Source organism: Petaurus breviceps, unplaced genomic scaffold (genome assembly GCF_028583685.1).
Source record: "Petaurus breviceps papuanus isolate PSGF00001 unplaced genomic scaffold, PetGlider_PUasm1.0 174, whole genome shotgun sequence".
Taxonomy (NCBI): domain Eukaryota; kingdom Metazoa; phylum Chordata; class Mammalia; order Diprotodontia; family Petauridae; genus Petaurus; species Petaurus breviceps.
Window position 1 is genome coordinate 57,826,318 of NW_027185761.1, and position 17,527 is coordinate 57,843,844.

Here is a 17,527-nt window from a genome sequence, read left to right on the forward strand (position 1 = left end):
TGTGTTAAGTGTCTGAGGCCGGATTTGAACTCGGGTCCTCCTGACTCCAGGGCCAGTGCTCTATTCACTGCGCCACCTAGCCATCCCTGACACACGGTTTCAGTTCTTTTATTAACTAAGAAAGAAATCTAGGAGAATTATATGTGCCAGAGTCAGACTTAATTTCCTAAATCTGAATTTTATTATAAGAAGGAAAAAATAGCCTAATGATTTCTTCTGGAAACATACAAGCACATGAAAGACATAAAATGACAACTTTTCTTCCTGTTGACATATCTGGTGATACTGGCACCTGTAATTGTAAGAAAGGTAGAGGGGCAGCTAGGTGGTGCAGTGAATAGAGCACCGGCCCTGGAGTCAGGAGGACCTGAGTTCAAATTTGGCCTCAGACACTTGACACACTTACTAGCCATGTGACTTTGGGCAAGTCACTTAACTCCAATTGTCCTCCAAAAAGCAAAAAAACCAAACAAACCAAAAATGTAGAGACTGGGCACTCCTTGAACCTCTGCTGTTTGTGATGAAGTCTCCTTCCATCTGGCCCAGCTGAATGTCTGCCTCTCCTTTTTGCCTTCCCCATTCCATCTCAAAGTTGCTAAAGATCTCCCTGGGCACAATTTTTCCCATTTCTAATGTTGCTCATCATATGTTGATTTAGTCTCTGTTCTAGACTGTCAGGTGCATGGAGGTAGGGATTGTCTCCCACAGGGCCTTGCCCAGAGCTCCCCCCACAAGAAGCCTTTGTGATGCCCCTCTGCATGTGGGGCATCATGTTAGCTTTCAGGAGAGCAGATGCAGAAGTGCAATGCCTGTTCCTCCAGGACCTTACAGACTGTTACAACCACAAAGAAATAGAAACAAACAGTATACAAAGCACGTTTCTGGAAGCCTCTGGGTGGGGATTTTCCTGAATGAGACATCTGACTCTTGCACCAAGCTCTCAAGGAAGCTTGGGATTCTTTGAGATGGAAGGGAATTCCAGGCATAGGAAACAATGAATGAATATTTGAATTTAATTATTGTGCTGAAAGGTTAAATCTGCTGTGTAGGCTCATCCAGCCTCTGCTTTATATCCCTTTACTGTTTATCAGAGTGTGCCATTGGGGACAGAGGGCCAGATCTAGGAGTTAGGAAGAACAGATTCCAATCCTGCCTTTGACACAAAACAGATGTGTGACTGTTGGCAGGTCACGCAGCCTGTCATGGTCATGGGCAAATATGAGCTCCTTTGCATACCTGGCACAGAAAATCACAGTCCAGATGCTGTTGTCCACTAAGTGTTGAGGAAATGCTTGTTGATTGGTTGTCAATATAGTGAGATAACATTTTGACGTAGAGGGAAAAAGTAACATCCGCACTGATATCTGAAATTTTTCTCTAAATCAGAAAATAGCATTTGTGTGCTGCTCTGTCTGGTCAGTAAATTTGTGTTTTGTCTGATGGTCTGTTGGCACAGTGGGTGACTAGATGAGGGAGGTGATGTGAGAGTCATGGTTTTATGGTTTTGCGTCATCTCTGAATTTTCCTAACTTCTTTCTAGAATATAATTAACCCTTTCTTCTTAAAATGAGAACAGTAAAAAGCCTCTTGTTGGTTATGAAGAAACTTGAGTCTCACATCACTAGCCACCCTTGGACATTCCTTGCTGGATGTCCCAAGGACACCTCATCATCTCTCTCCCTACCTTCCCAAGCTGCTTTCTGCCTTCTCTCATCCTGCCAAAGGCCCTGTCATTCTTCCAGGCTCTAGGGTCCGTGCCTTTGGTGGCCTACTTGACTCCTCACAAGCTCCCAGTTTCTGACTCTGTAAAACCTCTCTGATGAGGGCCTCTTTCCTTAATGCACCTAACTGCTGCTTTAATTCAGGCCCCCATGTCCTTCTGTGATAGATCACAGCAACAGCCTCCTAACTTTTCTCTCCCTGTTCTGTCATCCTCACAGTAGCCCACATGAAATCTGACCATGACTCTCCATCCCATTCTCCATAAACTCCATGGAGTGTCGAATGTCGATGCTGATGTTTGGCTCTGAAAGCCTTCCAACCTGCTCTTCCAACTTTCTTGTCCTCTCTGACCCCCTTTACACTGATCTGCTCTCTGTTCTCCACACACACAACTCAGATCATTTCTGTTCTCTGTAGGGTCTGTCCCCCCACTCCTCTTTAACCAAACCTCTCTGTCACATGATCCTTCTTCACCTTTAAAACACAGCTCAGATGCTGCTTTGTGTAGGACGTGACCATCTGCCAGGCCCCCTCTCCTTCGACTTTGTTTGTCTTCTGCCTCTGTGTTGTGTGTGTGCCTGGGCATGCTGTAAGGTCGTGTCATCCTTTGTATCTGCATCCTCAGGAATTAATGCCAGGCCTGGCCCCCATGCTTGTCGCTCAGGGCGTTTTCTGTTGTAATTTTAGGTGTTTCTGTCCTGTGTTCCTGCACAGCCAGATGCTTTGGGAGTTGGTGTTGTTAGGAGAACCCCTTGTTGTCATGGCACCATCCCCATCTGAATCTTCAGAAACTGTGTTGGCCCTTGTTAGGTAAGTGTCTTCTCTTTCTTTATTTTTCTCTATGTCTTGGAAACTAACCCTTTAAAGCAAATAATATATTCATTTGTCTCTATGTATGTTATAACTAATGGGTAGTTACTTTAGTCAGCTCTGCATTTGGTTTTATGATCTTTGTTTCTTGTCTGCAGCTGTATTTCACCACTCAAGTACTACAGTGATTTCAGACCCTACTTTACCATACACGACAGTGAATTCAAGGAGTACACTACTCGGACACAAGCGCCGTGAGTAAATGGCACTATCGTTGTTAAAGGGTTTAAGATTTACCTGGGAAACCCAAATTGAAAGGTTTTGTTTAAATTTTGAGTCTGTCTGTATCTCTTGAAAAGGCAGAATTGAAAGAAAATTCATTAATTATAGTGATTTACAAAGACCAAATAATTTTGAAAATCTGTAATGAAATAAGGACTAAAATCTTACATTAATTTTTTGGCATTTAACAAAGAACTCAGTACATTAACAAATAGAATCTATGTTGACTTTAGACCTCTGGCAGAATTCCTCCTTTCTTCCACTGGGGGCTTCTTTTCCCCAGGGTTGCTGAGTCCACTGATTTGGTTTCACAACACTGAATACCCAGATCTTTTACACTTGTTTTCTGTTGATGTTTTTATTCCACTACAGCATAGCCACATTCTTTTCTTTCTTTGTCTAAAATGTTTTTAAATAATATTTTATTTTTTCCTTGATTACATGCAAAAACAATTTTTAATATTCTTTTTTTTAAGTTTTGAGTTCTAAATTCTATCCTTTCTTCCCCCCTCCATGAGACAGCAAATGGTCTGATGTAGGTTATACATGTGCAGTCATGTCAGACATCTCCATAGCAGTCATTTTATGCAAGAAAACTTGAAAAAAAAAAAAGAAAGTGCAAAATAGTAGACTTTGGTCTGTATTCAGATACATCAGTTCTTTTTCTGGAGACATAGCATGCTTTTTCATGAGTCCTTTGGGATTGTCTTCGATCATTGTATTGTCATTCATAGTTCTTCATTGTACAATATTACTGTGTACAATGTCCTGGTTCTACTCACTTCACTTTATATCAGTTCATATAAATCTTTCCACTTTTTTTCTGAAATCATTCTGCTTGTCATTTCTTATAGGACAATAGTACTCCATCACAATCACATACCACATCTTGTTCACCCATTCCCTAATTGATGGGCATCTCCTCAATTTTGAATTCTTAGCCATCATAAAAAGAGCTGCTATAAAAATTTTTCTACAAATAGGTTCTTCATTTTTGTATAGATAGGTTCTCTTGATTATTTTTATAGTACCATAATATTCCATTGTTTTAACTTACTATCCTTCACTTACCCCTCCCCTGGTGTGGGATACATAAGTGATTTATGACAGTTTTTTTTTATAGTAAATGAAGAAGACTCTCCCCTCCATGGCAGTGGGCAAGAAAGGGGGCAGGGCATGGATATGGGATGTAGCATAATGTCCAGCAGGATCAGTGTATTTGGTAGGGTTATTGTTTACTTTTCTCCTTTGTTTTTGCTTTTTGGAGGGCAATTGGGTTAAGCGACTTATCCAAGGTCACATGGCTAGTAAAGTGTATCAAGTGTCTGAGGCTGGGTTTGAACTCACATCCTCCAGACTCCAGGGCTGGTGCTCTATTCACTGCACCACCTAGCCGCCCCTCCTTTTCTCTTAAAATCTCTTTTGTGTTGAATAGCTTGCAGGGGTCAGAGAGGATATTCTGTTTGGAAAAGAATGTGACTTAAAACAACAAGCATCAATAAAAATAAGATTAAATATGAGTAAAGCACAATGTTTTTGTAAAGATAAGCCTTTTTTTTTGCTTCTTATATTTTTAGGATAAAGTTCTAGCAATAGAAGTCCTGAATTCCAAAACTATTACTTTGGTGATGTTTAACTCAAACAGTGTGTACTTGAAGAGGGGCTTTCTCCCTGCCAACTTCTAACATTGAATTTCATCAGTTTGTGGCTCTTTTTCCCTCTTTGGTGGGTAGAAGGTGATGTTGTGAGGTTGTATTTAGTCGATTTCTGTTAGAGAGTTTGAGCATCTTTTCATGGGGTTATTCACAAATAATTTGTATTTCTTTCTTTGAAAGTCATCTATTCACCGTCTTTGATGAGCACATCATTGGAGTGTATGTATCTTACAGTTGTAGAACAAATCTTTTTCATTTATATCTGATGTGTTCTTTGTAAATAATTTTCCAAATCCGTTTTCAATTAATTTTACAAAATATATCTTTGTTTTGTAAATTCTTTTATTTTTGTATAATCAGATCCACATTGCAGTTTCTTCAATTTGTTCTGTCAGAATTTTAATTTTTGATCTTTCAAGTTGAAGCAAATTTATTATCCCTTTTTCTTTTAGTCTTTAAATACTTTGATTCAGTAAGAATTGATTGTGGTACATAATGTTAAGTAAGATACCCTTCAAAACCCTTTTTCCACTATGTAGCTATTCAGTTTTTTGTTTTATTTTTTGCTTTTTGGAGGGCAGTTGGGGTTAAATGACTTGCCCAAAGTCACATGGCTAGTAAGTGTGTCAAATGCCTGAGGCCAGATTTGGACTCAGGTCCTCCTGACTCCAGGGCCGGTGCTCTTCACTGTGCCACCTAGCTGCCCCTAGCTATTCAGTTTTGACAGCTGTTTTTATTGAATGGTGGTTCTTTTCCTCAAAATTTTCTTTTTTTTTTTTTGCTTATTTTAAAAATTTGTTTATTTTTAGTTTTCAACATTCATTTCTACAAGATTTTGAGTTACAAATTTTATCCCTGTCTTTCCCCTACCCCCCACCCCAAAATAGCAAGCCTACTAAATACCCCTTCCCCCAATCTGCTCTCTCTTCTATCCTCCCCCATCCAACCTCTAATTTTCTAGTAGAGCAAGATGGATTTTTATACCCTAGTGACCGTATATCTTATTTCCCAGTTGCATGTAAAAAACCCAATTTTTTTTAAACATTTGTTTTTAAAACTTTGATTTGCAAATTCTTTCCCTTCTTCCCTCCTCACCCACCCCCCACTGGGAAGATAAGCAATTCAGTATAGGTTGTACATGTGTGGTTACACAAAACGTTTCCAGAGTAGATATATTGTGAAAGACTAATTATATTTCCCTCCATCCTATCCTGTCCCCCACTTATTCTATTTCCACTTTGACCCTGTCCCTTTTAAAAAGTGTTTGCTTCTAACTACCCTCTCCCCCAATCTGCCTTCCCTTCTATCATCCTCCCTCTTATCCCCTTACCCCCTACTTCTTTGTAGGGTAAGATACCCAATTGAGTGTGTATGTTATTCTTTCCTTCAGCCAAATTCAGTGAGAGTAAGTCATTCCCTTTCGCCTTCCTGTTCTTCCCTTCCATTGTAACAGTTTTCTCTTGCCTGTTTTATATGAGATAATTTACCCTATTCTATCTCTCCCTATCTCCTTCTCTCATTATATTCCTCTCTCACCTCTTGATTTTATTTTTTAGATATCATCCCTTCCTATTCAACTGATCTGTGCCCTCTGTCTATGTATACATGTACACATATATACACACACTCACATATGTATTTATACACACATACAGCCTCCTATATAAACATATATATGTATACATATATGTATACATATATCCCTTCAACTATCCTCATACTGAAAATAGTCTCATGAGTTACAATTTTTGTTTTTCCATGTAGGAATGTAAATAGTTCAACTTTAATGAGTTCCTTATGATTTCTTTTTCCTATTTACCTTCTCATGCTTCTCTTGCTTCTTGTATTTGAGAGTCAGATTTTCTGTTCAGCTCTGGTTTTTTAATCAAGAATGCTTGAAAGTCCTCTATTTCACTGAATGACCATATTTTCCCCTGAAGCATTATACTCAGTTTTGGGTATTGGGTATTTCAGATATTGGGTAGGTAATTCTTGGTTTTAACCCCAGCTCCTTTGACCTCTGGAATATCATATTCCAAGTCCTTCGATCTCTTAACGTAGAAGCTGATAGACCTAGTGTTATCTTGATTGTGTTTCCATGATACTCAAATTGTTTCTACCTGGCTGCTTGTAATGTTTTCTTCTTGATCTGGGAACTCTGGAATTTGGCTATAATATTCCTTGGAGCTTTCTTTTGTGGAATCTTTTTCAAGAGGCCATCAGTAAATTCTTTCAATTTCTATTTTACCCTCTGGCTCTAGAATATCAGGGCAATTTCCCTTGAGAATCTCCCTTTGATGATTTCTAGGTTCTTTTTTTTGATTATAGTGGTCCAATACTTTTTAAATGATCTCTCCTGGATCTATTTTCTAGGTCAGTGGTTTTTCCAGTGAGATATTTCACATTGCCTTCTATTTTTTCATTTGTCTGGATCTGTTTTATAGTATCTTGAAGGCATTCTTCTCCTCATTGGCTTTTTGAGCCTCTTTTGCCATTTGAGTTAGTCTGTTTTTTAAGGTGTTATTTTCTTCAGTCAGGTTGTTGTCTTTTCATGATTTTCTTGCATCATTCTCATTTCTCTTCCCAATTTTTCCTCCACTTCTCTTATTTTGTTTTAACAATCCTTCTTAAGTTCCTTTATGGCCTGTAGCCAGTTCATATTTTTTTGGAAGCTTTTGGTGCAGGAGTTCTCCTGCTCCATGCCTTGATCTTTTTTGTCCCCAAAAAAGGAATCCAAAGTCGGACCGCTGTGCTTCCCCTGTTCCCCCACTTGCTCATGTTGCCACTCAACCACTAGAATCGAGCTTTTTGCCACAGTAGAACTCTGCTTTCAGAGAGGGAGCTTTGTCCCAAATCACTGGGCCCCCTACAATCTGCAGGCCAGGAGCTCTGAAGCAGCCAGGCAGCTGTGGCCACCACACCTCAGCCACGTCTCCCTTGGGGGGGGGCAGAGGCCGGACCGCACTCCTGGACTCCCTGTTCCGAAAGTCCACTGATCTCTCACTTTGTTTTTGGTATTTATGGGTTAATTCTGGCAACCGCCAAGTTGCTGGTGATCCACTCTCCCAAAGTCCCTCTAGCCAAGGCTGGATGGGCTGCCCTGAGGCTAAAACCTTGGATTCATGTGGGGCTGGGCTCTGCTCCCAGCTCACTCCACTGGACCCTTCCTGCTGGCCTGCTGGGCTGTCTTGAGCAGGAGGTTAGTTTCTCTCTGTCACTTTGTGGATTCTGTAGCTCTAAAGTTTGTTTAGAGCCATTTTTTACATGTGTTGGAGGAGGTGGAAGCTGGAGCTGCACAGAAGTCCTATTTCTACTCTGCCATCTTGGCTCTACGCCCTATATCTTGATTTCTCATAAAGTCATTACCTTCCATTTGCTTCAGTCTAATTTTGAAGGAATTATTCTGTTCAATCAGTTTTTGAAATTCCTTTTCCATCTGGGCAATTTGACTTTTTAAGGCATTCTTCTCCTCATTGGCTTTTTGGGCCTCTTTTGCCATTTGAGTTAGTCTATTTTTTAAGGTATTATTTCTATACTTTTGGGTCTCCTTTAGCAGGCTGTTGGCTCATTTTTCATTAATTTCTTGCATCATTCTCATTTCTCTTCCCAATTTTTCCTGCACTTCTCTTACTTGATTTTTAAAATTCTTCTTGAGCTCCTCTATGGCCTGTAACCAATTCATATTTTTCTTGGAAGCTTTTGATGCAAGAGTTTTTCCCTTTGTTGACTTCTTCTGGTTCCATGTTTTGATCATTTTTGTCCCCAGAAAAGGATTCTGTGGCCTGATTGTGCTTCCTCTGCTTGCTAATTTTGCCTGCCAATTACTTGACTTTTGAGCTCTTTGCCATGGTAGAACTCTGCTTCCAGAGTGGTGAGCTGTGTCCCAAATTGCTGGGGTTTTTGCAAATGTTGTCTGAGGTCTGAGGAGGGCGCCCTCTCTGCAACCCCCATAAGCTCTGTCACACTGACGTTTCTTATCCCAGGATCACTGCTCAAGAGTGACCCAGATCCAAGCAGGTCAAAGCAAGAGCAATCACCTTCTGAATGGTCGCTTGTTCTGCCTATGATCTGCAGGCAAGGAGCTCTGGAGGCAGCCACGTGGTGGCAGCTGCAGTCGCTGCGCTTCTGCCACCTCTTACGCTGGGGCCAGGGGCTGGATCGCACTCTTCCATCACCCACTTCCAACAGAGTTCCCCATTGACCTTTTACTTTCTTTTTGGAGTTTTTGGGTTGAGAAGTCTGGAAACTGCCACAGCTGCTGGTGATTTACTCTCCTGAACTCTGCTCTGGCCAGTCTGTGCTGCTGGTCAGGGCCGCCCCAGAGCCTGGACTGTACAGCTCACATGGGACTGCTCTCAGCTCCCAGTTCATTTCAATCGACCCTTCCTATCAGCTTGCCAGGAGGGCTTCAGCAGATTTGTTTCTCTCTGTCACTTTGTGGGTTCTGTAGCTCTAAAATTTGTTTAGAGTCATATTTTACAGATATTGGAGGTGGTTGTGGTGGGAGCTCATGGAATTTCCTTCTTCTACTCTGCCATCTTGACTCTGCTCCCTCAAATTTTTCACCTCTGATTTTCACCTTATGCGCACTGACTTGCATTTCTGGGTTTTCTATTTTATTCTATGAGTCTCTCTTTTTTTTTTTTGCTTTTTGGAGGAGGGAAGGTAGGGGCAATTGGGTTTAAGTGACTTGCTCACGGTCACACGTCTAGTAAGTGTTAAGTGTCTAAGGACAGATTTGAACTCAGGTCCTCCTGACTTCAAGGCCAGTGCTCTATTCACTGTGCCACCTAGCCACCCTGAGTCTCTTTTTCTGTTCTTCTTGAATTAGGCAGTTTTTATATGATGGCTTAAATGGCACATTTTGAGATCATATTGGGTGAGTGTCCTCCTTCTGGTTTTCTTTTTCAGGCGCTTCTTGATATTCTTGCCAATTTACTTCTCCATATGAAGTTGGTTACAATGACATGATTCTATAGGATCAGCCATTTTGCTGATATTGCATTGTCTAAATTAACTTAGAAAACATTGTCATTTTGACCACAATTCTTTGACCTAATCATGAGCAGAGTTAAAAATCATGAGCATTTAATTCTTCATTTTTGTGAAAATCATTTTGAAATTGCCATTGTGTAGTTCTCCTGTACTTTATAAACCAGTCCCTTTTTTTTTTTGTTTTTTTGTTTTTGCTTTTTGAAGGGCAATTTGGGGTTAAGTGACTTGCCCAAGGTCAGACAGCTAATTTTTGTGTTTAGTGTCTGAGGCCAGATTTGAACTCAGGTGTTCCTGACTCCAGGGCTGGTGCTCTATTCACTGCGCCACGTGGCTGCCCCTACCACTGTCTCTTTGATGTTTCTTGTCGTCTTTTGAGCTTATTTCTCACTCAGTATATCTTCATTCCTGATGACTGCATGTTACAGTGCAAATCTTTTGGGTCTTGTATTTGACTGCTTTATTAAAGGTTTTTTAAATTGTTGATTTTCCTAGATTTTCAAGGTCTAGAATCGTAGTACTGGCAGATAGAGACATCTTAACTTTGTCCTCACCAGTGCTTTTTCCTTTCAGAGGCTCAGAGATCTTGAGCCAGCAGGACCTTTAGAGGCGATCTAGTCCAGCCTGCTTATCTTATTTAGTTTTCATGAAAAATTTAATGAACACCAAGTAGCAGACATACTAGTGCACAAAGAACAGAAGAGAGGATTGCGTATTGCATTGATCTCCTGTCACTTTAAAAACACGTTAAATTTAACACAGTAATACAGAACTGCCCTTCTTGTCTGGGGGCGCTTCTGAACTTCTTGCCTGTGTTTTCAAATGTTACATTTACTCTTTTTCTTCTCTTCTTGGTTCACAATCATTACTCACTCAATGAACTTATTCAAGACAAGTCATCCTTTGTAACAGAGAAGTAAAGTTATGCAAACCAAATCCACAGTGAAAATGTCTTTCTCCTTCTTCACCCACCACTTACTTCTGTTCCACAAGTAGGAAACCTGTTACGTGGTCGGCCTTCCTTGTGCATCGGCCTGAGTTCTGAGGCTCTTTTATGTTTTGTTATTGGGGTCATTGTGTGTATTGTTCCTGGTTCTGCTCACTTCACTGTGCCTGTATCTATACAAGTCTTCCCAGATTTCTCCAGAGTCTTTGTAATCTGCTACACTGCTTTACCATACTTGGTTCAGCCGTTCTCCAAATACTCTGTACCCAGTACATTTCCAGTGCTTTACTGCAACAAGAAAGTTATGTTATAAACACCTGAGTTTTAGAGACAAGATTTGGACCCAGGTCCTTGGATTCCAGGGGCCATTATCTTTCCATAGTATCCCCCTCTCTCCTTCTATTGCTAAAAGTATTTCAGATAGGACTAGTAATGGCAGACATCCCTGTTTTATTAGCTCTGACCCTTATTAACTGTGTGATCCTGGGTAAGTCACTTAATTTTTCTCAGCCTCAGTTTTCTTGTCAATAAAATGAGAGTGATAATAGTAGTGCCTAACTTCTAAGGCTGTTGTGAGGACTGAGTGACATAACATACATATGTCAAGTGCGTTGTGTTCTCTAAAAGCTATATGTAAATGGTAGGTATTATTATTGTGGTTATTTCTTCATACTCATGGTTTTAAATATTTTTATTATATTAATGAAAGAGCCTTCTATTGCTTTTTTAAAAAGTCTCTTGACCTTAAAGTTCTGCTTTGATATCTCCTTTTGACATGGAGGTGACTGGATTTTGGAGACTCTGATAGCGTACTGTCAGCCTTGGCAAGTTCTGCCGTGTTGGAAGGGCCTGCCTTGGTAACTTGGCCTGATAACCTTCTTAACTATAAATGGAGAACTTAATTTCTGGGAGGCACAGCCTTGTAGTCAAGTAGCAAAGGCAGAGGAGTGTGAAGAGTGGCAGAGAATGCTAGGAATCACAGAGTTCTAGACCATCTACAAATCATGATCTAATAGGGGACTTGCTCCATGTGAGATTCTCACCCATGACTGAGTCAAAGATGTGAATCACAGCAGTATGGACATTCTTCTAGAAAGTAAATGAGAGGTTAAAAGGACGTTGCAGCTCAATGGAAGAATGTCTCCCAGTCATCCTTGTAGAGTAAATAAAAAAGAACCGGTAGAACTTTCTTCATTTGCGTCCTAGTACAACAGAAGACAGTATCTCATGGGACCTTGGTTAATTTTGCCTTACAGTGCTCGTGATGAGCATAAGCAAAAAGAACTGCCATGAAGGGGGTTATAGCTTGTGCACCACCATCTGCAGCAGAAGATAAGGAGGCTGAGAAATTCTACAAAAGAACTTGCTAGGATTCTCCAAAGTAAACCAACACACACTCTGCTCACTCTGGTGCTTTTTAAAAAAGTCTTTTAACGTTGAAGTTCTGCTTTGATATCTCCTTTTGACATGGAGGTGACTGGATTTTTGGAGACTCTGTTAGCCTACTGTCAGCCTTGGCAAGTTCTGCCATGTTGGAAGGGCCTGCCTTGGTGACTTGGCCTGATAACCTTCTTAGCTGTCAGTGGAGAAGTTCGTTTCCAGTAGGCCAGCCTTGTAGTTTAGTAGCAAAGGCACGGGGTGTGAAGAGTGGCAGAGCTGTAATGTCCACTTAGAGACTTCATTGTAAAGGAGGACAGAGGAGAGTGGGTTAAAAAACACATTGAAAAGTGTGGTTTATGGTCAAGAGACAAACGAGACGAAAGGCTCATGAGCAGAAACCTTGTACCCACATATCTGAAGCCTTCTTCAAAAGAGAGTTGGAAGTAAGGTAAATGCTGAACATTTTCTAAAAAATGTAAACGGCTTTTTCTACAGAGGAAATAACTACGTCCCGACCTGGATTGTGTTGAAGAACAAGCTGTTCTCATTTAGGCAGTCATTTTATAGAGGAGAAATCAAACCAAATCCTAAGAGAACATGATGGAAAGATAGTGTGCAACTAAAGGAGCTTCAGTGACTTCTGGTTGCTGAAAATGGGAAAAGGATAAAGCAGCTGACGTTGTTGAGGAGCCTTCCCATTTCTTAGGATCCTCGATGAGAGCTGGGAGACCCCTTGGAGATGGAGTCTAAAGTTTTCACGTTGTAAAGCAAGACCAGACGCCCCTCCCAGGGGCTGGGGGAACTTGCCCAGGTTCACACAGCTCCTGAGCCTCAGAGGTGGGATTCCAACCTGGCTGTTGGTGACTCGGAGCCCAGGACTCCATGTTCTACACCACACTGCTCTTCCTTAGGGAGTTTAACTGATCTGATACAACTGCCCGGTAAAGTGGTTGGAAGGGTCTAGAAGCTGCCTTAGTAATGGCAAAACTAAAGAAAGTCCCAGAGAAGATCCTAACACATATCCTTCTGCATGGTGGTGAGAGGGGAGCATTTCTAGACAGAAGTTTGTGGAGAATGTCAGACAAGGTCTCTGAAATGGGTGCTTTTGCTCAATTTTTTTTTTTTGTCAGAAGCTTGGGGGAGTTGGGGAGAGACATGTGTAACTGACATAAGACAAAAGACATCAACAAAAAGCATTGTGGTTGGTTTGTGTTTTTTTGAAAAAAAAACTACTTTGACCAGAAAACACTTGCTCTTGCTAAGTTGAGACACATGGCAGCCACCCATACTCTTTGCAAAACCGTACAGAAAAATGGTGCAAAGCTGGGATCAGTTTTACCTCTCAAAGGAGTAGCAATAGAGTAAAATGAGTTTGCAGAAATTTTGGTGTGAGACCTGATTCTATCATCTCTTTATCTTCTTCAATGATATGATACTTAAATGATATAATATGAAAACTCCTAGGAATATTATAGCCAGATTCTAGATTTCCTAGATCAAGGAAAAAATATTACAAGCAGCCAGGAAGAAACAATTTGAATATTGTGGAAACACAATCAGGATAACACAGGATCTGGCAGCTTCTTCACTGAGGGATCGAAGGGCTTAGAATATGATATTCCAGAGGTCAGAGGAGCTGGGATTAAAACCAAGAGTCACCTACCCAGCAAAACCGAGTATCATGTTCCAGGGGAAAATATGGTCATTCAGTGGAATAGAGGACTTTCAAGCATTCTTGATGAAAAAACCAGAGTTGAATAGAAAATTTGACATTCAGATACAAGAAGCAAGAGAAGCATGAGAAGGTAAACAAGGAAAAGAAATCATAAGGAACTTATCAAAGTTGAACTACATGGAAAAATGATAATTGTAACTTATGAAACTTTTCTCAGTATGAGAATAGTTGAAGGGAATATAAATGTATATATATGTGTGTATGTGTATATATACATATATATATGTCTATATAGGAGGGTATATAGGAGTATGAATACATATGTGAGTGTGTGTATATATGTCTACAGGTATACATAGACAGAGGGCACAGGACCAATTGAATAGGAAGGGATGATACTTAAAGGGATGAAATTAAGAGGTGAGAGAGGAATATAATGAGAGGAGATGGGGAGAGACAGAATGGGGTAAATTATCTCATAGAAGAGGCAAGAGAAAACTAACTATGGAGGTGAAGAACAGGAAGGCAAAAGGGAATGAGTCAACCTTATTCTCATTGAATTTGGCTTAGGGAGGGAATGACATACACACTACATAGAGTATCTCACCCTAAGAAGAGTAGAGGGGAAGGGGAAGAGAGGGGGGATAATGGAAGGTAGGGCAGGCTTGGGGGGAGGGAAGTTGGAAGCACCCACTTTTGAATTTAAATTAAAAAAACATTTTTTTTTTTACTTTTTGGAGGGCAATTGGGGTTAAGTAACTTTCCCAAGGTCACATGGCTGTGTGTGTGTGTGTGTGTGTGTGTGTGTGTGTGTGTGTGTGAAGTGTCTGAGGCCGGATCTGAACTCAGGTCCTCCTGACTCCTGGGCAGGCACTCTACTCACTGCGTCACCTAGCCGCCCCAAGTACCCACTTTTGAAAAGGGACAGGATCAAAGTAGAGAATAGAACAAGTGAGGGGTGGGATAAGATGGAGGGAAGTATAGTCAGTCTTTCACAATATATCCACTATGGAAATGTTTTGCATAGCTACACATGTATAACTTATATTGAATTGCTTATCTTCCCAGTGAGGGTGGGTGACAAGGGAGGAAGGGAAAGAATCTGGAATCCAAAGTTTTAAAATCAGATGTTTAAAAAAAATATATGTATATATATATACACATATTATTATTATTTTACATGTAACTGAGAAATGAGATATACAGGCACTGTGGCATAGAGGTCCACCATGCCCTACTGGAAAGTCAAAGGGGGAATGGGGGAAGATATGGGAGAGAGCAGATTGGGGGAGGGGATATTCAGTGAGAATGCTGTTTTGGGGTGGTGGGTAGGGGAAAATTGGGGAGAAAATTTGTAACTCAAAATCTTGTGGAAATAAATGATGTCAACTAAAAAATAATAAAAAGAGAAAAAAAATCAGAAAAAAAGAAAGGAAAATAGGTTAAAAGTAGAAAAGACCTGGCCTTCCTATAAGTAACTATTTTCTTTGTTAAGAATTGAATAGTCATACTCGAACCCTCACTTTATAATCCCTGTGTGCTACACGAGGAAGTGGAAATGTCCCAAAAGAAAATGGAGGTGGTTGGGGCGGCCAGGTAGCACAGCGAGTAAGAGCACCGGCTCCAGTGTCAGGATGACCTGGGATCGAATCTGGGCTCAGACACTCAGCACCCACCCAGAAATAACTGGCCCTGTAACCTTGAGCAAGTTACTTAACCCTGATTGCTTAGGGGCAGCCAGGTGGCACAGTGAGTAAGAGCACCGGCCCCAGAGTTGAGATGACCTGGGGATCGAATCTGGGCTCAGTTACTTAGCACCACACCCAGAAACACCTGGCCCAGTAACTTTGAGCAAGTTACTTAACCCCGATAGCTTAAAAAAAAAGAAAATGGAGGTGGGAGGAGCAGCTGAAACATGCCAGATGTTCACTAGGAGATCCATGCTGAAGGGGACACATTTTTGAGGTCATTGAGGAATTGATTATCATTGTATCTGAAAGAGAAGAGCATCATAAGTGCATGGGAAAAAATAATGGATGCTATTATAACCAAAAAGAAGTGATGGAGAGTACATAAATAGCAACCAACCCACAAAATTTTCAGAAGAATGAACTACTCATATATTGAGTGAGGTGAATGGATGGGAAAGGGACATTACAACTTTCACGAGTTCTACATTTTTAGAATTGTCTAGTTGAGTGAAAGGTACAGAGAAGACAGGATCTCAATTTGTTTATTATTTTATTGTTAAAACAAAAAGGGTTTTAATTAGACTGAGTGAAAGGCAGCTGTATAGCTTATTGTCTGGCAATGTTAAGATCATATATGATTCCTTGATAGGTGCAACAGCAGAGACAACTTTAAGTTGTCCTCTGATCATCGACCCTGGGCAAGTCATTAAGCAGGGGCATGGATGACACCAGAGGTGTCAGCCATTGGCATAGAGAACATGCATGGCAGAGTTAGGATGAGAAGATGATGCCTCTGAGATGGTGACACCCTCTGGATGCTGTTTGTGGGGGATGCTGCTCTGAGAGCTTCTAAGTGAGATTCATAACTCTGATACCACTGAAAAGTTCACACAAGGAATCTCAAGTGAATGAAGTTGTTGTCTAGATGTAGACGGACACTCATTTAGCTTTGGCAGACCTTGCAGAGGAACCGTGAGCTGGGTCCACAAGGAAAGAGTGGGTTGGATTGTATTAGGTAATTCCACAATGCTTTTAATGACCCCAGACTTTTTTAAAAATTATTTGTTTACTTTTAGTTTACAACATGCACTCTTTTTTTTTTTTTTGGAGGGCAGTTGGGGTTAAGTGACTTGCCCAAAGTCACACGTCTAGTAAGTGTGTCAAGTGTCTGAAGTCAGATTTGAACTCAGGTCCTCCTGACTCCAGGGCTGGTGCTCTATTCACTGCATCACCTAGACACCTAAATGACCCCAAACTTTGCTCTAAAATAAATATTCATCTTTGTCTTGGATTTTAAGTATGGGGAATAATATAATGAATGCTGTGTTGGGCATTTTGAATTTGAGATGCCTATAGCAAATGAAGTTCAAAATGTTAATAGTCAGATGGTAATAGGAGACCAGAGCTCAGAGATGTATTAAGCTGGGATATATATGAATTTGGGTGTTGTCTACGTAGACAGGATGATTAAACCCATGCTGGTGAGGTTGCCAACTGAGAGAGTGTTAGAGGTGGAAGAGAGATCCAAAGTGGAGCTTAGGGGTCCACTTTAGCCAAAGTGCGTGACGTTGGTGGTCCAGTAGAGGAAAAGGAAAGGAAGTAGTCAGACAGGTAGGGGGACAAAAAGCAGTATCTTGGCAACTTAGAGAAGACAGAATATCCAGAGGTAGGGAAAGATGAATGATAGTGGCCGATGCTACAGAAAAGTCAAGGCTTCAAACGAGAAAAGGCTTTTGGATTTGAGAAAAAGAAATTAATTAAAAATGTTTATTGTTGAAATTAATAAATATTAATAGACACTAACATTTTAATATACAGAGAAAAATTTAAAAAAAAACTGCAGTCTTTTGTTTGTATAGAGTTTTTTCCTGCTGTGCACATTTTTTGTACAATTTAAATTTTACATGGTTGTTTCAACTACGTCCAACTGTGTCTTCCATCTGCGTCCCCTTGTGGACTTCCTTCTGCTCTCTTCTGTTTATTTTTCTGTCATACATTGACACCCTTTTATTTCTCTTATTTTTTGTAATATCTTTTATGGCAGTCAGTTTTTTTTTCTTATTGATATGGTTTTTCTGTTGATTGTGTTCTTGGTATCCAACCACTCTCATGTTCCGTTTATTAATCTTATTTGCCTGTGATAGATACATTTTTGGATGTGCTGCTATATTCTGTTTGAATATTTTATTGAATACTTTCCCATTGGTATCCATTAATGATTTCAGATTGTAGTTTTCTTTTTCAGCTTTTACTTTCATTTTAGAGGTCAAAATGACATTCACTCTATAGAAACAAGTAGCTTTTCATAATTTTCTACATTTAAAAGTCTCTACATATAGGATTTGCTTGTCCTCTAAAATTTTGCTGATGTTCT

The 17,527-nt window shown here is 40.4% G+C and overlaps 1 protein-coding gene across 1 annotated transcript in view; it reads left to right on the plus strand.

Annotated features, from left to right (window-relative positions):
* DENND6A (DENN domain containing 6A) overlaps nt 1-17,527 on the plus strand; it is an 84,795-nt gene that overhangs the window by 44,449 nt on the left and 22,819 nt on the right. Inside the window, exons 10-11 of the mRNA XM_069084273.1 lie at nt 2,410-2,532; nt 2,691-2,786. Coding sequence (XP_068940374.1) covers nt 2,410-2,532; nt 2,691-2,786 — 219 coding nt within the window. The remainder of the gene's footprint in view (nt 1-2,409; nt 2,533-2,690; nt 2,787-17,527) is intronic.